Source organism: Lithobates pipiens, unplaced genomic scaffold, assembly GCF_037356315.1.
Source record: "Lithobates pipiens isolate NorthernLeopardFrog02 unplaced genomic scaffold, aLitPip1_a1.2 Scaffold_23, whole genome shotgun sequence".
NCBI classification, from domain to species: domain Eukaryota; kingdom Metazoa; phylum Chordata; class Amphibia; order Anura; family Ranidae; genus Lithobates; species Lithobates pipiens.
The window spans coordinates 272,198,192-272,218,072 of NW_027507785.1; the positions used below are offsets into that span (position 1 = coordinate 272,198,192).

The 19,881-nt window shown below is 42.1% G+C and overlaps 1 protein-coding gene across 3 annotated transcripts in view; it reads right to left on the bottom strand.

The window, feature by feature from the left end:
- Positions 1–19,881, bottom strand: part of PAPPA2 (pappalysin 2) — a 366,677-nt gene that overhangs the window by 57,373 nt on the left and 289,423 nt on the right. For all 3 annotated transcript variants that reach the window (XM_077453193.1, XM_077453192.1, XM_077453191.1), the window contains exon 18: positions 18,801–18,963. In XM_077453193.1, the coding sequence (XP_077309319.1) occupies positions 18,801–18,963 (163 nt within the window). The remainder of the gene's footprint in view (positions 1–18,800; positions 18,964–19,881) is intronic.

Consider the following 19,881-nt stretch of genomic DNA (forward strand, 5'->3'; position numbering starts at 1 on the left):
TTTGCCCGCAGCTGCTATTGTGCCAACGTATATCGGCGTGCAGCGGTTGGCAAGTGGTTAAACCACCTTTGGCTTAGCAAAAACATTATTTCAAAATGGTACTCTAATAGCACACACAGTCTTTGATTTCAGAAATATGTTTGCAGTTCGAATCGGAATAGAATGCAATGTAAAATTCGAATCGAATTTCAATTTGACTTTCAGAAATTCAGACGATTTTTTGGAGCATTTGGTAAACTTTGCTTATACTGTAATTCGTCCATTTGGCTATATACGAATCTCTGAATAACAAAGAATTTGTCTGAATATTAATTCAGAACTAAACAAACCGCACATGTCTACTTCCATAGTGGATGGGTCCGCTGCAGGTAACATCAACAGTGTACACAATACTACAGGATAAGCATGTACAGGGGAATAGAGATGTGTGTAGGGTGCTTATATGACAGCCATATCTTTTGCATGGATAGCTGTGTTTTGAAACATAACATTCAACACACTTTTCATCCACTTAAAGTAAAATTCCAAGTTACATCTAACTAAAGTTAAAACTGATCCCATCCCCCCTTTGACTCCTGTTTTTACCACTATGTAGAAGGAAGATGCATATACTGTAGTTACTGTATCTATTCTTAGGGCACTTCTGGAGAGAGGAGGGAGTGCCAAAAATGGCTGGAATGCCTGCGCAATGATGTCATCCATAGGCTTACTATGGGGTATCTCTGTTGTCGGCTGTCCCTCTTCTCCCCTAAAGCTGGCCACTGGGAGCCAATCATGTGACCACACTGGAGCACCCTGATAATAGGTAAGTATTTGCATCTTCATTCAACAGGGTAGTTAGAAAAGGTATTAGGAGGGGGTGGGAACTGTTTTAAGCTTGGTTAAGCTTGGACTTTCGAGGGGTGAGGTATGTAAAACGGGGAGGGGGGGCTGGGGGGGCCAGCATTGTCAGATGTTTTTTCACCTTAATGCATAGAATGCATTAAGGTGAAAAAACATTTACCTTTACAACCCCTTTAAGTCTAGCCTGGTGTTCCACTTTAAAGGGTATGTAAACCCTACATTTAGTTTCTTTTGCTTGGTTAAATATTTTTTTTTGATATATCAGTTCAATAAGTGATACCTGCTAACCCTATAAGAAATCTAGTTTTTGCTCTTGTTTTTAGGTATGCTTTAAATGCGCCTATTCTTTCATCTGTATAAGTAGAAACACAAAACACCTCTTTCTACTAACACTTGTAAGAAATCTAACAAGGAAAGAAAATGATGCAAATGATTGCTAGCTTATAGGTTTAACAGTACTTTGTCTTATTTTGAGCTTTCTTTTAAGAGGGCCAAGATGTGAAACAGCATTATTGGAGATACTAATCACCTGCGCTAAATGATGTCGATGTAAAGATCGACAGAGTGAAGTCAGCAAAGGGTGGGTGTTTAGCGAGACAACTTAGCCAAGCAGCAGCATTCAGTACTAATCTCCAGCACAGTTGTCAGATGTCAATAGGGCACAATAAGCCATGGACCGCAAATACACTTCAGGCCAGCATGCAAGGTTTATTAAAAACACTTTCACAACAGGATGCAGGTTCAATTCCTAAACCGATAGACAAGAGTTGTCCACAGGCCTCCCTCCCTTTCTGTGACTCATCAATTTTTCATGGATTTTACTTCCGTAGACAGAATGATCTAATGGCTTATGCTGTAACTTTTCTTTAGTTATGATGTACATGTAAATTCTTATAAAAGAACACCATTTAAATGGATCTCCATTGGATTCCAAACACGTGGCTAAGAATCAATAAACTGCCAGAGGGAGACATAGGCTACGCATTGAAATGAGTTGAAGGCAGTTGTTTAATTGGCTCTATTATAATTTTCTGTAGTTTTCGCTCCTGTCAGAGTCCAGAAATACCACAGGCAACTGAGGAAATGTTTTTTTTTTTTGTATTTTTTTGCAGTTCCCAGACTGCAGATCCCAAGGAGAACTATTGGGTATGTTCACACTTTGTTTTGTAAAAATAAATGATATTCTACCTGTTTTCAACATGCACTGGGGCAAGGCATTCACAGATCATTTTAACACATTATTCTGCATTTTCTGCACACCTTTTGTAAACTTTAGCCTAAAAAATAAGTAGAAAAAAATCTGCCTGCTGTGTAAAGGCTGAGGGAGTGCTGTGCAGTGTGCTCCTGTGCCACTCTCCTCTGCATCCCCCCATGTGAATAGTGGCAAAATGGGCTGTGTGATTCCCCCATTTACTCCTACTCCCCTTTCCCTCTGGTAAGCAGTGGAGGAACAATCAGAAGAGGCTGGAGGAGGTTCATGGTACATGCAGTCCCCTTTATGCCCTGTACACACGGTCAGAAATTCCGACGGAAAAGGTCCGATCGGATTATATTTCAGAAAATCTGTTTGTGCGTGAGCTCTATCTGACTTTTTCCATCGGAAATTCCGACTGAAAAAATTTGAGAGCAGAATCTAAAATTTTCCAATAACGAAATCTGATCAGACTTTTTCTGATCGTTTGTAGAGAATTCCGACTGACAAAGTGCCACGCATGCTCAGATCAAATTACGAGACCAAAGCTATTGGCTACAAGCCTCTATGTTGTCCCATCGTACGCAACGAATGTCACCACGTTCCGAACGATCGGATTTTCTGACAACTTTGTCCGACCATGTGTATGCAACACCAGTTTCGGACAAAATCCATCGGAAAAAATCAGACGGATTTTGTGGTCGGAATGTCCGACTGTGTGTACAGGGCATTAGAGTGCTGCATGCAAGTAGTAAGGGCTTATATGATGAGAGGCCCCCCTGTGGGCTGAGGGACTAAGCCATGGCCAGGATACTGTCCACACTGTGCTGAGTTCCAGAGTCACCCCAGGCAACCCAGAATAATTTGACATCTAGCCAGAAAGACCACTGCTGCTGTGTCACTGGTTCTGGTGAGATGGCCATGTGGTCATAACCTGTTACTACTTGTGAGACTGGGCTCTGGAGGGACTGACTAAACAACTGCCTAGCAACCTTAGTGCTGTCTGCAGGTTGGACTGGGATTGTTTTCATGAGCAACAATGGTACAACTGGGCCCCAACCCTAACTGGCTGAAGACTGCCCCTATACAATCACTACACAGAGACCTTTTCCCATTGCTTAGTTTAAGAGATGTCTCTCTGGAAACATTGTACCATACCTCAGCAATTCTCTTAGCCCTTGTACACACGGTCGGACATTCCAAAGGAAAATATCCGATCGGACCGTGTTGTCGAACAATCCGACTGTGTGTGGGCTACATCAGACTGTTTCTGTCGGAATATCTGACCGACAAAGTTGTTGAGCTGGGCTATAAAATTTTCCAATCGGACTTTGTCCGATCGGTTGTAAAGAATTCCGATCGGACAAAGTGCCACGCATGCTCAGATCAAATTCCTAGACCAAAGCTATTGGCTATTAGCCTGAACGTAGTCCCGTCGTAACGAAATAACGTCATCACATTAGGAACGATCTGATTTTTCGACAACTTTGTCCGACTGTGTGTATGCAACACCAGTTTCGGACAAAATCTGTCGGTTTTTGTTGTCGGAATGACCGACCGTGTGTACAAGGGCTTAGAGTGCACTCAACAGTGGCGACCCATCCACTAATCTACATACAGGGCGCCGTTCTGGATTCCAATCAGGTTTTTTTTTGAATCACGTGTTTAGAGGCCCTAATCACTTGCTGTCCCCCTACAGAAACAAAAAAACACCAGCTGCCACTGATTCTTCACCACACTGCAGCTAATGTTTATGCTCACTGTTCATTTCTGGCTTTGCTGATTTATGAGTTAATTTCCCTTCATTGGTACAGAACTCTATTTAAGTTACTTTGGCACAGCGATTAAATTGTCTAGCAGACTTTAGGTCTATTGTCTATATCTATTTCTATATATATATATATATATATATATATATATATATATATATATATAGTGGCGCGCTACTACTGACCATTAATGCATAAAACCTGTGCTACAATCCAATATAATGCATACTATAAGGTGCATAAAAAATACATATATCTATAATATATATATATATATATAAAATAAAGTGCTCGTGCTTCGTGAATCACACACAATCCAAAGTGATTAAAATAATTCAACAAAGTCCATAAAATGGAAATGAACAACAAAGTACATAAAAATTATTGCCTATATCTAACTACTGCAAGCTCATTTATGATCAAACCACTACTTATTCTAACAATACACTGAGTTAATTTATCACTAAAAGGTCATTCACTGCCAAGTGGAAGGTATCTTTACTCATGCTTGTGTAAGTGCTTGCAGTGACTTTCATTCAACCAGGTGTGTCAGAGGGGCTGAGGTTGAGGGGCTGAGGTTGTTCTTTGAATGGAAGCGCAGAACAGAGAACCCAAATTACTAAGCAGCTCCTTTGGGGATAGCGCTACATATGGTATGCTATATTAACCACATGCTGCCTGGCTCTTGTAGATGTACATCGGCAGAATGGCACGGCTGGGCAAAATAACGTACCCATACGTTACTTTGAATTTCCCGCCGTGCGTGCGCCTGCCGCAAGCTCTGTGACCGTGCCCGTGGGACCCGCAGACACAATGTCTGCTGGGATACCCGCGATCGTGTCACGGAGCTGAAGAACGGGGAGATGCTGATGTAAACACAGCATCCCCCGTTCTGCCTAGTGACAGGACACTGATCATCTGCTCCCTGTTATCGGGATCAGCGATCAGTGTCATGCCACTGCTAGCCCATCCCCCAGACAGTTAGAAACACATCCCAGGACACACTTAACCCCTCCCCACCCCCTAGTGGTTAACTCCTTCACTGTCAGTGACATTTTTACAGTAATCAATGCAATTTTATAGCATTAATTGCTGTATTAATGCCAATGGTCACAAAAATGTGTCAAAATTGTCTGATGTGTCCGCCATAATGTCACAGTCACGATAAAAATCGCTGATTGCCGCCATTACTAGTAAAAAAAAAAAATTATTAATAAAAGTGCTATAAATCTATTCCCTGTTTTGTAGACGCTATACATTTTGCACAAACCAATCAATAAACACTTATTGTGATTTTTTTTTTTTTTTACCAAAAATATGTGGAAGAATACGTATCGGCCTAAATTGAGGAAAAAAATGTTTTATTATTATAGCAAAAAGTAAAAAAATAAGGCTTTTTTTTCAAAAATGTCGCTTTTTTTTGTTTATAGTGCAAAAAATAAAAACTGCAGAGGTGATCAAATACCACCAAAAGAAACTCTATTTGTGGGGAAAAAAAATGTTGTTTGGGTACAACGTCGCACGATCACGCAATTGTCAATTAAAGCAATGCAGTGCCAAATCGCAAAAAGTGTTCTGGTCAGGAAGGGGGTAAATCCTTCCGGGCTGAAGTGGTTAAAACATACTAATGAATAAAATGAATGCAAGTCCCTTGGAAACATACCCATGAGACACCACTGAAAGTTTTTCAAAAATTGCTTTTTCAATTTGTTTTACCTAAGGGGGTTAATTTACTAAAAGAAAATTGGATGTTTACTGTGCAATTACATTTTTTGCTTACTTAATGAATGAGGTAAAGTTCTGCTGACTTCCATCAAGTGAATATTATCAAGCAAAGTGAACAGACCAATTCCCTCAGAAAATCAACCCCAAGAAGTCAAAAGATGAATGGAAGATTGACTTACCGTATATACTCGAGTATAGGCCGACCCGAGTATAAGCCGAGGCCCCCAATTTACCCCCAAAAAACTGGGAAACCTATTGACTCGTGTATAAGCCGAGGGTGAGATATGCCTGTCCATCCCTGTGTGTGTGTCCATCCATCCATCCATCCCTGTGTGTGTGTCCATCCATCCATCCATCCCTGTGTGTGTGTGTGTCGATCCATCCATCCATCCCTGTGTGTGTGTGTGTGTCCATCCATCCATCCATCCCTGTGTGTGTGTCCGTCCATCCATCCATCCATCCATCCCTGTGTGTGTGTCCGTCCATCCATCCATCCATCCATCCCTGTGTGTGTGTCCATCCCTGTGTGTGTGTCCATCCGTGTGTGTGTGTGTGTGTGTGTGTGTGTGTGTGTGTGTGTGTGTGTGTGTGTGTGGCCTTGTGTGTCCAGCCTACCTGTGTCCCCAGCCTCCGTCCGGTCCCGAGCCTCCGTCCGGTCCCGTCCTGTCCCGAGCCGAGCCTCCGTCCGGTCCGGTCCGGTCCCGTCCCGAGACTCCGTCCGGTCCCGTCCCGTCCCGAGCCGAGCCGAGCCTCCGTCCGGTCCCGTCCCAGGATCACCGCTCTTCGTCGGCGCCCATTTTCCTGTTCAAATGCCGCGCCTCCCTGTCTGTGATAGGCGGAACACAATTTCCCAGCAGTCTGTGTTCCGCCTATCACGGCCATCCTTTCATCCTCGTCCGTAGTACGAGGATGAGCGGATGTCCGTGATAGGCGGAACACAGGCTGCTGAGAAATTCAGTGTTCCGCCTATCACAGGCGAAGGCGGAGCCGGAGGCGCGGCTTTTGAATTAGAATAGAATGGCCGCTGTCTGTCTGCTCGACACGCTGATCGAGCAGGCAGACAGCGATGACTCGAGTATAAGCCGAGGGGGGCACTTTCAGCCTCAAAAAAGAGGCTGAAAATCTCGGCTTATACTCGAGTATATACGGTATGCCGCGTACACACGACCAGACTTTTCGAGGGACTAAGTCTGACAGACTTTCGACGGAGTTCTGACGGAGTTCTGACAGAGTTCTGATGGACTTTCCGAATGAACGGACTTGGCCACACACAATCACACCAAAGTCCGACGAATTCGAACATGATGACGTATGACTGGACTAGAATAAGGAAGTTCATAGCCAGTAGCCAATAGCTGCCCTAGCGTCGGTTTTAGTCCATCAGACTAGCACACACACGAGCGGATTTCTGGATCCGGCAGAGTTCTGTCGGAAAAATTTGAAACATGTTCCATTTCTAAAGTCTGTCAGACTTTTGCAAATCAAAAGTCCGCTGCAGCCCACACACGTTCGAATAGTCTGCCGGAATCATTCCGTCAGACTTTTGATGTTGAAAAGTCTGGTCGTGTGTACGGGGGATTAGGTTACCCATAGACATTAAACAGTGGTTGTCAGATGTGTGAATGTTAATTTGCTTTAATGATCCTTTTATAAACAGTACCAATCTTATATACCCGACAGATTATTCACAAAATGCACAGATGACAGCACCAAATAATATGGACATAAAGCTTCGAGGACAGGAAATGCACATAATAATCATTTAACTAAGAGCTTTTGAATGAATAAAATGTACATGGCCTTTCTGAACAATTAGGTTTAAATCACCCACTACACCTTATAAAATATAAAGATAGCCAATGAGTTGGAGTGTTGGATCCCTGAATTGGGTTGGATATCACCACAAAATGTGGAGTGTTGCATGGTATGCAGAACTATACAGTGCAATTGCCAATGCAAGTAAAGAGCTGTGGGAAGGAGATGACCACAATATATACAGTATCTTACATAAGTGAGTATAACCCTCACATTTTTGTAAATATTTTATAATTGTATATATTTTATATCTTTTCATGTGACAACACTGACTATTTGCTACAATTTAAAGTAGTGAGTGTACAGCTTGTATAACAGTGTAAATTTGCTGTCCCCTCAAAATAACTCAACACATAGACATTAATGTCTAAACCACTGGCAACAAAAGTGAGTACACCCCCTAAGTGAAAATTTCCAAATTTCCCTCATGTGACTCGTTAGTGTTACAAGGTCTCAGGTGTGAATGGGGAACAGGTGTGTTAAATTTAGTGTTATCACTCCCACTCTCTCATACTGGTCACTGGAAGTTCAACATGGCACCTCATGGCAAAGAACTCTCTGTGGATCTGAAAAAAAAGAATTGTTGCTCTACATAAAGATGGCCTAGGCTATAAGAAGATTGCTAAGACCCTGAAACTGAGCTGCAGCACAGTGGCCAAGACCATACAGAGGTTTAACAGGACAGGTTCCACTCAGAACAGGCCTCACTGTGGTTGACCAAAGAAGTTGAGTGCATGTTCTCAGCATCATATCCAGAGGTTGTCTTTGGGAAATAGACATATGAGTGCTGCCAGCATTGCTGCAAAGGTTGAAGGGGTGGGGGGTCAGCCTGTCAGAGCTCAGACCATACACCGCACACTGCATCAAATTGGTTTGCATGTCTGTCATTCCAGAAGGAAGCCTCTTCTAAAGATGATGCACAAGAAAGCCTGCAAACAGTTTGCTGAAGACAAGCAGATTCATGACATAGATTACTGGAACCATGTCATGTGGTCTGATGTGACCAAGATAAACTTATTTGGTTCAGATGGTGTCAAGCGTGTGTGGTGGCAACCAGGTGAGGAGTACAAAGACAAGTGTGTTTTGCCTACAGTCAAGCATGGTGGTGGGGGTGTCATGGCCTGGGGCTGCATGAGTGCTGCCGGCACTGGGGAGCTACAGTTCATTGAGGAAACCATGAATGTCAACATGTACTGTGACATACTAAAGCAGAGAATGACCCCCCCCCTTTCGGAGACTGGGACACAGGGCAGTATTCCAACATGATAACGACCCCAAACACACCTCCAAGATGACCACTGCCTTGCTAAAGAAGCTGAGGGTAAAAGTAATGGACTGGCCAAGCATGTCTCTAGACCTAAACCCTATTGAGTATATGTTGGGTATCCTCAAATGGAAAGTGGAGGAGCGCAAAGGCTCTAACATCCAGCAGCTCCGTGATGTTGTCATGGAAGAGGACTCCAGTGGCAACCCGTGAAGCTCTGGTGAACTCCATGCCCAAGAGGGGTAAGGCAGTGTTTGAAAATAATGGTGGCCACACAATTTGGACATTTGCACTTAGGGGTGTACTCACTTTTGTTGCCAGTGGTTTAGACATTAATAGCTGTGTGTTAAGTTATTTTGAGGGGACACCAAATTTGCACTGTTATACGAGCTGTACACTCGCTACTTTACATTGTAGCAAAGTGTAATTTTTTTTCAGTGTTGTCACATGAAAAGGTATAATAAAATATTTACAAAAATGTAAGGGGTGTACTCACTTTTGTAAGATTTTGTAAATTATCACTTTGGCTTAACTTGTATGTGTATGCATGGAGCAACCTTCACATTTATCAAGTTTATTCCCGGAAAATAATAATTTTTTTTAAGAAAACCCATTCCAAAAAAACTGCTGATGATGCCATGTGTCCACATATGTACAACTGCTTTTCAAGAAAACAGCCATTGACTAGAGATTACCAAACATCTCCAGATCAAGACAAAGAATATCCTCAAAGCAGGACAAGAGGAAAGTCACATGAGAGGCAGAAAAGGGTAGAGTGTTGCCATAGATGGCGGAATTCGCCATCTATGGCTGCACTGCCTTGTCTTTTTGGAGTGCCAGTACTAATCAGGTGACATAGGACAGTAGAATATGCACTGTTATACTCTCCTTCTCACTTTGTCATTCAGAAGGAAACAATCAGTTTCTGCTGGCAATTAGATATTCCAACTTGAGATGATCTTTTATGTTCTGTAGGAATATCCTAAACAACCTGTTACAAGAAGAGCCTGACTTGCTTTGAAAACTGGGTCATATGTGGTGACCCTAAGGTTGACCATTTATTTATTATTTATGACCCAATTAAATAAAAGTGACTGATTCAAGCATCACATGCAATAATCCAAGCATGAGTTTTAACAAACACTTCCAGAGTTCAGAGGCAGTGGCACTAACTGTTGCATGCAGTTTCCAACATGCTGAAAAAATGTCTTCATGAGCTTGTTTCAATTGCTTATGCCCATCATTTCAGAGGAGACATCTACACTAAGGCATCATCAGTGCCAGAAAACCAGTACATTAATACAGTATACATGGCTGTGGTTAAAAGTTTAAGTCTATCTATGTTAAACAAGAAAAGTAGCAGGGTAGACAAAAGTCACACAACTAGTAGCACCAAGGTACATAGATTGTCTGCTGAGTGCACATCTTATATTGTATTCTCTTTTATAAGGCCCTCTTGATAGGCCTTCAGGCAATCTACAGCTGCCAGAACTTCACTGCACAATCTGTTATGAGAATAAAGGACATGCAGGATAAAAAAGGATGAAGGCAGTAAGCTGCAAAGCTGCATAACATTATACAGACTAGACAGTCCACCAAAGTTACAGGTGCTACAAAACAAGGATAAGCACTGGCTGTGCTTGTGTCAAAAGCCACAGGGAAATCAGAAAGACAAAGCCACAAGAGACTGCAACTTGAATAGGAATCATGTTGTATCCAATCATCACTAAATCATCACATTAGGCATCTATTTTGTCTGTGATAGAGATTTTGGTATCATTTGCAATACTCAGGTCATGAATTTGTGATAAGCAATTGAAAATGGTTACATTACAGTGAAAAAAAGTTGGGTGGATGCAGAAATATTTCAGTTGACTGTAATTTTCTGTGAAAAACATGAGCTTTGGAAAGGGATTAATTGCGTAGTTTAGAATACAGAATTCAGTTGGTAAACTTTTTTATTGATGTTTGTGGCCTTATTTGGGGCAAGTTTATTCCTCCAGTACAAAAAAATGAAGGAAACTTGGACAAAAAGTGAGAGCTGAAGAAGATAAATGGATGGTGTGTCTGCATGACTAAGGGGAAGAACAGGTCAGAAAAATAATCACAAAAGAAGTCAGCACTTGGAATGGCATCCAACAGTAGTTATCTTTTATTGCCAAAACATGTATAACAGCTGTAAAACAGCTAAAGTGTTTCGGCCATCAGGCCTTAGGATAACCATGGTTGGATGCCATTCCGAGTGCCGACTTCTACTCTTGTGATTCATGTTACCTGAGGCTTTGTCAGCCTGTAGGTCTGAGCACCGGGCTAAGCTGGGATGTGAGAAGGTGGAAGCGCTTACACACCTGTATTCATTTGAGGTCAGACAAAGGGTTAAAATGCGCACTCCATGTGGAAAGGGTGTAGGTCTTTCCAGATTGGTACCTGAAGGTCAGAAGGGCTGGGTGAAGCCACAAGGGTTTTTAGGATTCTCGGTATTTACTATGGAAAATTCAGGTGAAGAGGAAGTTTTTCCACCCACCCATCCTAGACTTGTGGTTCATTGTAAATCAAGGGTTGTGGGGAGGTATTAATAAAAAATAAAGGGGTCAGAGAATACTTGAATTGTTACAAAACTGGGGGGCCCATCCAGGGTATGACATTTCTACTTGGTTGGCTTGGCTTGGCTATTGGTAGTTGTCATGTACTGCTGTAGAGGGGGCTTCTCTTGCACCTCCTGTCCAACACCTCTGGTAGTAATGACAGGGAGTGGAGGACACAGAGTGGCATGAGGGCCGTTGTAGCAGATGACTCTGGCTGTACTTTGGCAGGGACCAGATGATTTGAGAGCGCTGCGCCGGAACTGAAGACAGGAGCTCTGTGGCGCTGAATCAGTGTCTGGAAGCGTAGCCGGGAAACATAAGCCAAGGGTTCAACAACAGCCGGGCAGAGCAGGTACCGAGACGTGAGGCAGAGGCAAAAACGGGACACAGGCTGGGTTTGGTACACAGTTGGGCAATGAGGCACAGCAACATCTGGCAGAAGCGAAGTCTAACACAAGCCAGGTTCAAAAGTAGGCAGGCAGAGGTCAAGAGATGGGTCAGACAAGCCGGGTCAGGTTACAGGAAACTGGTTCAGATCGGTTAAGCAGACACTAGCTGAAAAGACCACTCAGCAAGGTGTGCATGTCACTGGCAGGTTTAAATAGGCAGACTGGTGCCAATGAGTGCATGTGCGCCAATGCACGCACGCGCAGCAACGCGCGTGCCCGCGCATGTGCCAGTACATGTCTTTTCTTGTGCATCTTTGGGAATGTCCATGCTTGCGCATCACTGTGCACTTGTTGCCCGGGCTTTCCTTACAGTAGTTCTCCCAGGAGCTAGGTCCCCTGGGGAAAAGTAAGAACATGTGAGTTTGTAGCATATTTATATTAAAGTAGTTCTAAAGTCAAAATATTTTTACCTTAAAGTGGATGTAAACCCAATTGATGAAATTTGAGCTGGGCATGTATAACTATAGTTGTAGTAGTTGAGGCAAGAGATGACCAGGGAGTGAATTAAGAGCTTTACTGTGTCATTGGTAGAAAGGGGCGTATTTTGGAAATTTTGCGGAGGTTGAGGCGACAAGATTTGGACAGTGATTGAACGTGGGGCTTAAAGGAAAGTTCAGAGTCCAGGACTACACCTAGGACCTTGGCATGCCGGGATGGGCTTATAGTTGTGCCATCGATTTTGACAGAGAGATCAGGAGAAAGGGCACGTGGGGGAGGAAAATGTATAAGTTCCGTTTTGGATAGATTGAGTTTGAGGAAGTGGTGTGACATGCAGACTGATATATCTGTTAGTAAATTAGTGATACGTGAGGAGACAGAGGGAGTGAGCTGAGGAGTAGAGAAATAGATTTGTGTGTCTGCAGCATAGAGATGGTATTGGAAGCCATGGTAGGCTATCAGCTGATTTAGGGAGGAGGTGTAATATGAAAATAGGAGAGGTTCAAGAACAAAACCTTGGGGGACCCCAACAGAGAAAGGAAGATAAGAGGAGGTATTATAAATGTAAGTAATGCTAAAGGTGCGGTTAGATAAGTAGGAAGATAATCAGTGAAGAGTACAGTCACGGAGACCAAAGCATGGAGTTTTTTGAGGAGGAGGGAGTGGTCAATCGAATTAAAGTCAGCAGAAAGGTCCAGTAGTAGGAGTACAGAATAGTATGTGTGTTGAGGAGGAAATCCAGACTGAAGGGATCAAGAAGGCTATTCTCAGCAAGGTGGTCACTCAGTCGGTTGTAGACCAGATGTTCAAGGAGTCTGGATAAAAAGGGGAGCAAGGAGATGGGACGTAGGTTGTTAAGAGTGGTTGGATCCAGTGAGGGCTTTTTAAGTATGGGGCTGACTAGTGCATGTTTTAGAGAGTTGGGAAAGATGCCAAACAAGAGGGAGAGATTGAAGAGTGAATTAGAGTTTAGAATAGAGCCAGAGGGTGAACGTAGCATTTTCAAGGGAACAGGATCCAAAGGGAAGGTGGTTAGGTGGACGTTAGCAAGTAGTTTAGCAACCTCGTCTATAGTGGTGGGGTTGAAAGAAGGAAGTAATGATTGTACCTGTGGGCATGAAGTGTAAAGTGTGGAGGGTACCAGAACAGCAGAGATCTCCTCATGGATTGTATCAATCTTCTGTTTGAAGTGATTGGCGATCTCCTGGGCAGTGAGTGAGTTAGTGGGTGGAGGCAGTGGAGGACGAAGTAGAGAGTTGAAGGTACAGAAGTGTTGATGGGGACAGGATGATCAGTTGTTAATGAGAGAGATAAAATAGGTCTGCTTGGCAGTGAGATGGCTGGAATTGTAATTTTGGAGGGCACATTTATATTGTTTGAAATCTTTCTGAGACTAATGCCGCGTACGCACGATCGGATTTTCTGATAACAAATGTTGGATGTGAGCTTGTTGGCGGAAAGTCCGACCATGTGTACCGGACATTAGTTTTATGCCACAGTCGCTCAAGAGCACGGCTATGTTTTTTCAGACTTCTAATGTCAAATTATTGGTTACTAGGGGCAGCACAGACACTTATTTTCTTTGATCTTACAAATCTTGCTATAATGCCTACCACACCAAAAAAAAATTCTAACAGTAAAAACACGTATTAAGTATCGAAAAAAAAATTGGACTTTTCATTCGTTTATTCATTGCTGTCAGCGTACACATTCACTTCCTTTTCTATAAGCTTGCTGTAAGCATGCCAACAAGTTAAAAGAAACTTCCCTAAAGCAAAAGCCAGACAGCAAAAAAACCAACATCCTCTAGCACTAGGTGACAATCTCATTACTATTTTTCCAAAGAACAGATATTAAATTATTTTATACTAATTTAGGGACCTCTAAGCAACAGTAAAACTGGCCATAGTCCTCTTGGGAACCCATACATAGCCCATCCTCACCTTATCATTACAACCTATGCTAAAATCTATTGCATGGTGTGCAAATATTCAGCCATTTGTGACCTTCTTAAAAAAGACATTAGAAATCAAGGTGTGTTTCCAGCTGAAATTGAAAAAAAAAAGACTAAAGGGTGCATATGCTGACCTATGTCTTAGACTTTATTTTGTGAAACTGAACCTTTTGCAATCCAATTTAAAAGATTTAAATGACTGATTGTTTTAAAGCAGACAAGGGACACAAAGTTCAATTAAAAATCTCATTCAGCACATTGTGAACTAAGCACTTCTACCAAAGGTGTGAAAAACAAATTTATTCCAACACTCTCATCACTGTCACAGATAATCAACTTAATTAGGTGTTAATTATATTTCACTGTTAAAATGAAATGTGACTATATCTGCACACAATCAAAATTATCTATATTACCAGCGCATAAGAATACCACTCTTCGCAATAGCTATTTTTAAATTGTGCTGTACATGGAGGACTTGATCAGATCTTTTTTTTTAACTTTTTTTTTTTTTTTGAAATATGAAAAAGTAACAGTTTGTGCTGGATGAGCAATTTGGGAAAATAACACATTTTGTATTATCCTATTTTCTGCACCTGCAAGAATTGCAAAACCCAGGGGCCTTTCAAGCTCATCACTACTTAACGTAAACTGCTCACAAGACAGGCAAGAATATTAAGTTAGCTATGAGGTTGGGGTTACAGTGTCATTGTAATAGAGCTGAGCTGTTTTTCTGACACAGGGAAAAAAAACATTATAGGTAGTTTGTAACAACACCTTGCAGTACGTTTCAAGGTCAGGGCGTGCCATTGTAATTTGATTACTGATTACTAAATCCCATAAACTATTTAAAATACAGATGGTGTTCATAACACTGAGATGTGAAGCAGAACGCACTTCTTCAATGAACAGGCCCCCCAAAAAAAAGAGACAGAAATAGTCAGCCCATCCGAAACTGTTGCTTCAGTCTTTGGTAGATGCAGCAGGTTTCTTTTTTTTTTACTGGCTTCTCATATGTTAGGGATTCTGATGTTTAGAGTTTCCCAGAGTTAGGGTCCATTTTTATGGGTGTGCTCCACTCCGTTCAGTGTGGGATCCATGCACAAATCCCCTGCTGATTCAAAGCAGAATGGGATAGATTTTAAAATTGTGACTTCTGTGCCCATTCTCTTTTTGCTCCCATTTTGACAGTAGATGTTTGTGAACCTGGGCTAGGTTTGTAGGCTGCCTGATTTACATCAGGCTACTCTGATCTGTCATATTTAGGTCTGGAAAAACTGAAAAGGATGCGGTCCTTTTCCATTTTTGCTTCCAGATCTAGATGGACTTGGAGGTAGGCAGATATAAATAGACACACGTCCATCTACATCTGCCTACCCATAGACATGCATAGCGCTTACAATCATCAGGCCCATCTGAGAAACCGAAAGGTGGATTCAATTAAAAACCTATGTGAAAGGGACCCTACTAGTCATGGTGGCATTCACCATGAAATCTTGGGAGAAAGTATACTAAAATGGAAAGTGAAAAGAAGAAGCATTAAAGTGATTGTAAACCTCAGTCATTGAATATGAGCAAAGCACATATATCTGCAGTGATTACTTATCTCGCTCCAAAGCTCTAAGGCTGGCCATAGATGGAGCGAATTTCTTTCTACAACCACGTGTCACCTCTATTCCCCCATCAACACAGAAAGTGCTGATGCAGGAATCCCTCCTGTCTTCTCCCGACAGGGGAGGGGTGGGGGAAGCCACCCCTGCTGGGAGAAGACAGTGATTATCGCTAACGGCTATAGCAGCCACTAGCAAAAATCGCAAAAGAATCCAGCAGGCTGGTTGTACCCAAATTGATCAATCAACTTGGTACATTCAGCCTACCGATTAACGGTTTGAATCGTGGCCAGTTCAGCAGGAACTGATTTGAACTGTGTATGGCTGGCCTAAGTGTTGTTTTCCTCTGGTGCTTCGTTCCTATGTTATCAGCATGAGTCACTTCTGAGAAATTTTCTCAACATATGAGATAAAATTTGTATCGGGAAGGAGCTCAGAACAGAGGTTGTCTATTCAGAACACAGTTCTTCTGCTGTGTGGAGGGTGTGTGTTCCTTTCCTCCAATCAGCTCTCACACACTAACTGCAGCCTCTCTGCCCCTTCCTCTGTGCTACTGATGGGTGAAGAAAGATTTCTAACATGATCTGCCCTTTTGAAGGGGCGTTGGGAAGAAAACACAGCAGATAAACAAGTAAAGCCTATGTAGGAGGATTTGTTTCATTTCTGTGTCTGATGCTGTTCACTTCACTGGGTATATATAATTTCATAATAAAATACTTTTGTATAACCCCTTTCTTCAGGCATCCAATCATAGTAAGGTAATTGCACTGCATACAACTCTAGGTTTGAAGTGAACACAGGTTTACTTTAACTTACTTCACCCTTTAGCAAATCAAGCCATGCCAGGCCATTGACTTCATTCTCCTGCTCTGCTTTTAAATGACAGAATGTAGGAGTAATTCAGAGACATGCAGAAAAGGTCAACAGCAGCCCTTGAGAAAGCCAACCCATTACGCATTCATTTTCTGACAATGGTACCGGACAAGAACCCATCCCACCTGCTGCACTAACCAGCAAAGAAATACAGATGTGAGGACTAGTGTTGCTGCAAGAGAAGAAAAGTTTGACAGGGGTCAGGGTTAGCATGTAATTACTGAGTGAAGCAGGTGTGGCAGATTGCATTAGCACATTGTTGGCGATTAAGCTAACAAAATTTCCTCTTCATGTCATAATTGCAGCTCTCTGTTTAACACATAAAGGTGCTGTCAATTGATCTGCTTTCAGAGAACTAGTGTCAGACTGCTGGCTCAACACCTCATTTCCCAGGCTTCTTATGCAGGCAGGGATAGTCCAGCAGTGCCATCAAATGGTAAATGTAGAGATGAGTTATTTTCTGCTCAAAAATTAGGTCATACATACAGCTGAACCATGACATTCTCAATTTTTTTTCTGGGGAAACCAACTAAAGGGATTGTATATTATTTTGCTCCAACAAGAATATTAGAAACTTTTTGTACTCGCTGTGGCAGATCTAGAAATCCAAATGCAGGCATCTCTCTCATACAGAAAGTGTCTACATTGGGACAAATGAGCAGATGTGAGGTCAATTGTCCTCTCCCTCCTTTAGAAAGCCAAGGAGCTCCTAATGAAAAAGGAAAATGCACATCCTCTCCGTTCAATCCCTCATATTAATATATGTGAAGACAGGAGCCATGGCCAAAATCATAGACAAGAAGAGGAAAGAAATTGCCTTTCACTGACATGCAGAGTAGCAAGTCAATCACTCCGTCCTGACAGCTGGAATGTGTGTATTGGACCCTGCCTTTTGACAGTGAGAAATAGCAAACCAGAAGCTGGCTATATCCTGCTAGGGAATTCATGAGCAGTTACACCAAGTAGTAATGGAATTGAGATTAAAAACTTGGTTGCCTATGATCACCATATCTATGTTTATCCCAACAGCCTTTAAGGTGGTTATAAAGGTGGATGGTTTTTTAACCTTCATGCATTATATGCATTGACCTAAAAAAACTTCTACATGCAGATCCCAATCTTGATCCAGCGATGTGCATGAGAGCAAATGCTCTCTTGGCTCTCTTCCGCCTCATAGGCTCAGAGACAGCGGCCATTGGCTTCTGCTTCTGTCAATCACAGCCAATAAGGAGGGAGTGGGGGGAAGGGCTGAGCCAGAGAAAAGGACTGGGGCTGCTCTGTGCAAAATCATTGCACAGAGCAGGTAAATATAACATGTTTTTTATTACTTAAAAAATTATTATGCAAATGTACTAAACTGACTCAAAATATCAAACAGCAAACTAGAAGAAAATGTGATTTCATGATAAAATAATTTTGTGCATATGCATATAGTTTAAAATGTATACTTATTGACAATTTGCTATAATTTCCAAGTTTGTTTGTTTTTTACAGCTATACCAATTTGCACTGCAAGTAAGAAAATGTTAATAATTAAGTGCTATGTGCCCTGATCACCAATGTCACCGGCAGTGAAATTGAGGGAAAAACCAACATTTCGGATTACCTGTTTCTGAGAACAGAATTGTCTAACAGGGGGTTTTCCTCACTGAAGAGCAAAGATAAAATCTGGATAGCTGCACTTCTTGATGACTGTATTAGTATAATCACTACATGAACAAATGCAAACAGTGGGGACAGGAGAGAACAACGCGTTTAGTACCTAGCCAACGTTTAATCGTAAGGTTACTATTAAGCAAAACACTTTATCCTCTCCTTTCCCCCACTGTTGGCCTCTATCCATTTAGTGGTTTTACTAATAAAACCATCAAGAAGTGCAGCTATCTGGATTTCATCTGTGTTCCTCAATGTAGCTGACGGGCTGGGCTTCCACCTTGAAGAGTGGTGATGCAGTGATTAGTGAGCCAGGTGAGCAGCAGGCTGGAGTAGTGCATAGCTTATTTGGGATTTTCCTACATCAGAAGGATATTCTTTTCCTACTGAGTCTACAGATCAGTACCCCATCCAATATTAAAAAAGTTTTTACTTTAGATATACCTTAACATGTGTGATTTTAAAATACCCACCAAATACAGCAAGTACAGAGCTAACATCCTTAAAGCAAACCATGCATACTGAATATTGCATCACTAACATTACAATACAGAGTGCACTGCATTGAAAATCACTAATTCTAGTGCTAGTACAGATAAAGCTCCATTTGAAATGGTATCTAGATCATACCGTGTAAGATCCGCAGTACAAGGTACATTTGCTGTCCACCTCTAGTCCACGGGTACAGTTGTACATTCCCTGGAGAATGATGGGCAAGGGCTCACACAGGATAGGAATGCATCGGCCTACAGCCCAAAGACCGGTCTGAAGACAGTGTATTTTCAGGAACTTCCTGCAATAAAAAAAGTCACCTAAGTCTCAACTGCAGCAAAAACTTGTATTTGTGTCTTATATAGCATGGCAAAGTAATAGAAGCTCTCGCTGGTTTTTATTGCCATATATTTCCCCAGTGAGGACATTTCCCAACACTTTTTGCCCCAGTAAAAGATGAGCAGTGGGATAGGAAGTGATGGGGAATATCTACAGTGGGGACAGAAACAGGGCATAGAAAAGAGGACATTTTTACTTACCTGCAAATTCTATAGCTTGGAGTACAGTATATCACATATAAGTATCCACAGGCTGTGGGATATAGTCTGGTACCTCAGGTGACTGGACACTGGCAAGCTTTTGTGGACAAGCCCCCCGGGTGCCCCCCTATAACTCTACCTTACTCCATAAGTGCTCAGTTTTGTAGCAAGCAATGCTACAAAACCCAGAAATAGAAGGAGTGGAGTGTCCTTTGTCCTGTATTGTACTCCAAGATAGGGAATATACAGGTCAAAATTCCTTTTATCTTACTTGTACAGTACAGGACTGAGGCTGAGTAGTCATAGACCCTGGAACATCCACAAGCAATGAATGCGAAGGGTGGGCAACGACCAAGCAAACAGAACTCTGCCGATAGTCTCGACAACAAGGTTCAAGCAACCCAGGTTCAGAGTTACACAGAAAGAATCTTGTTGTCAAAAGCTGCATCTGCAGAACATTGGACAATCACTTGGTAGAACTTTGAAAAGATATAAACAAAAACCAGTTCTCAGCCTTACAAAGCTTAGCAGCAGAGGCCTGGTGCCGGAATACCCACTAAACACCCACCAAACTGGTGGTGTGTGCACATAAAAGTGAAGGAGGAGCTTTGTCCTTTATAATGTTAGTTCTGGCAATTAATTAAATTATCCACCTAGCAATGGTTGATGTGGAAGCAGGA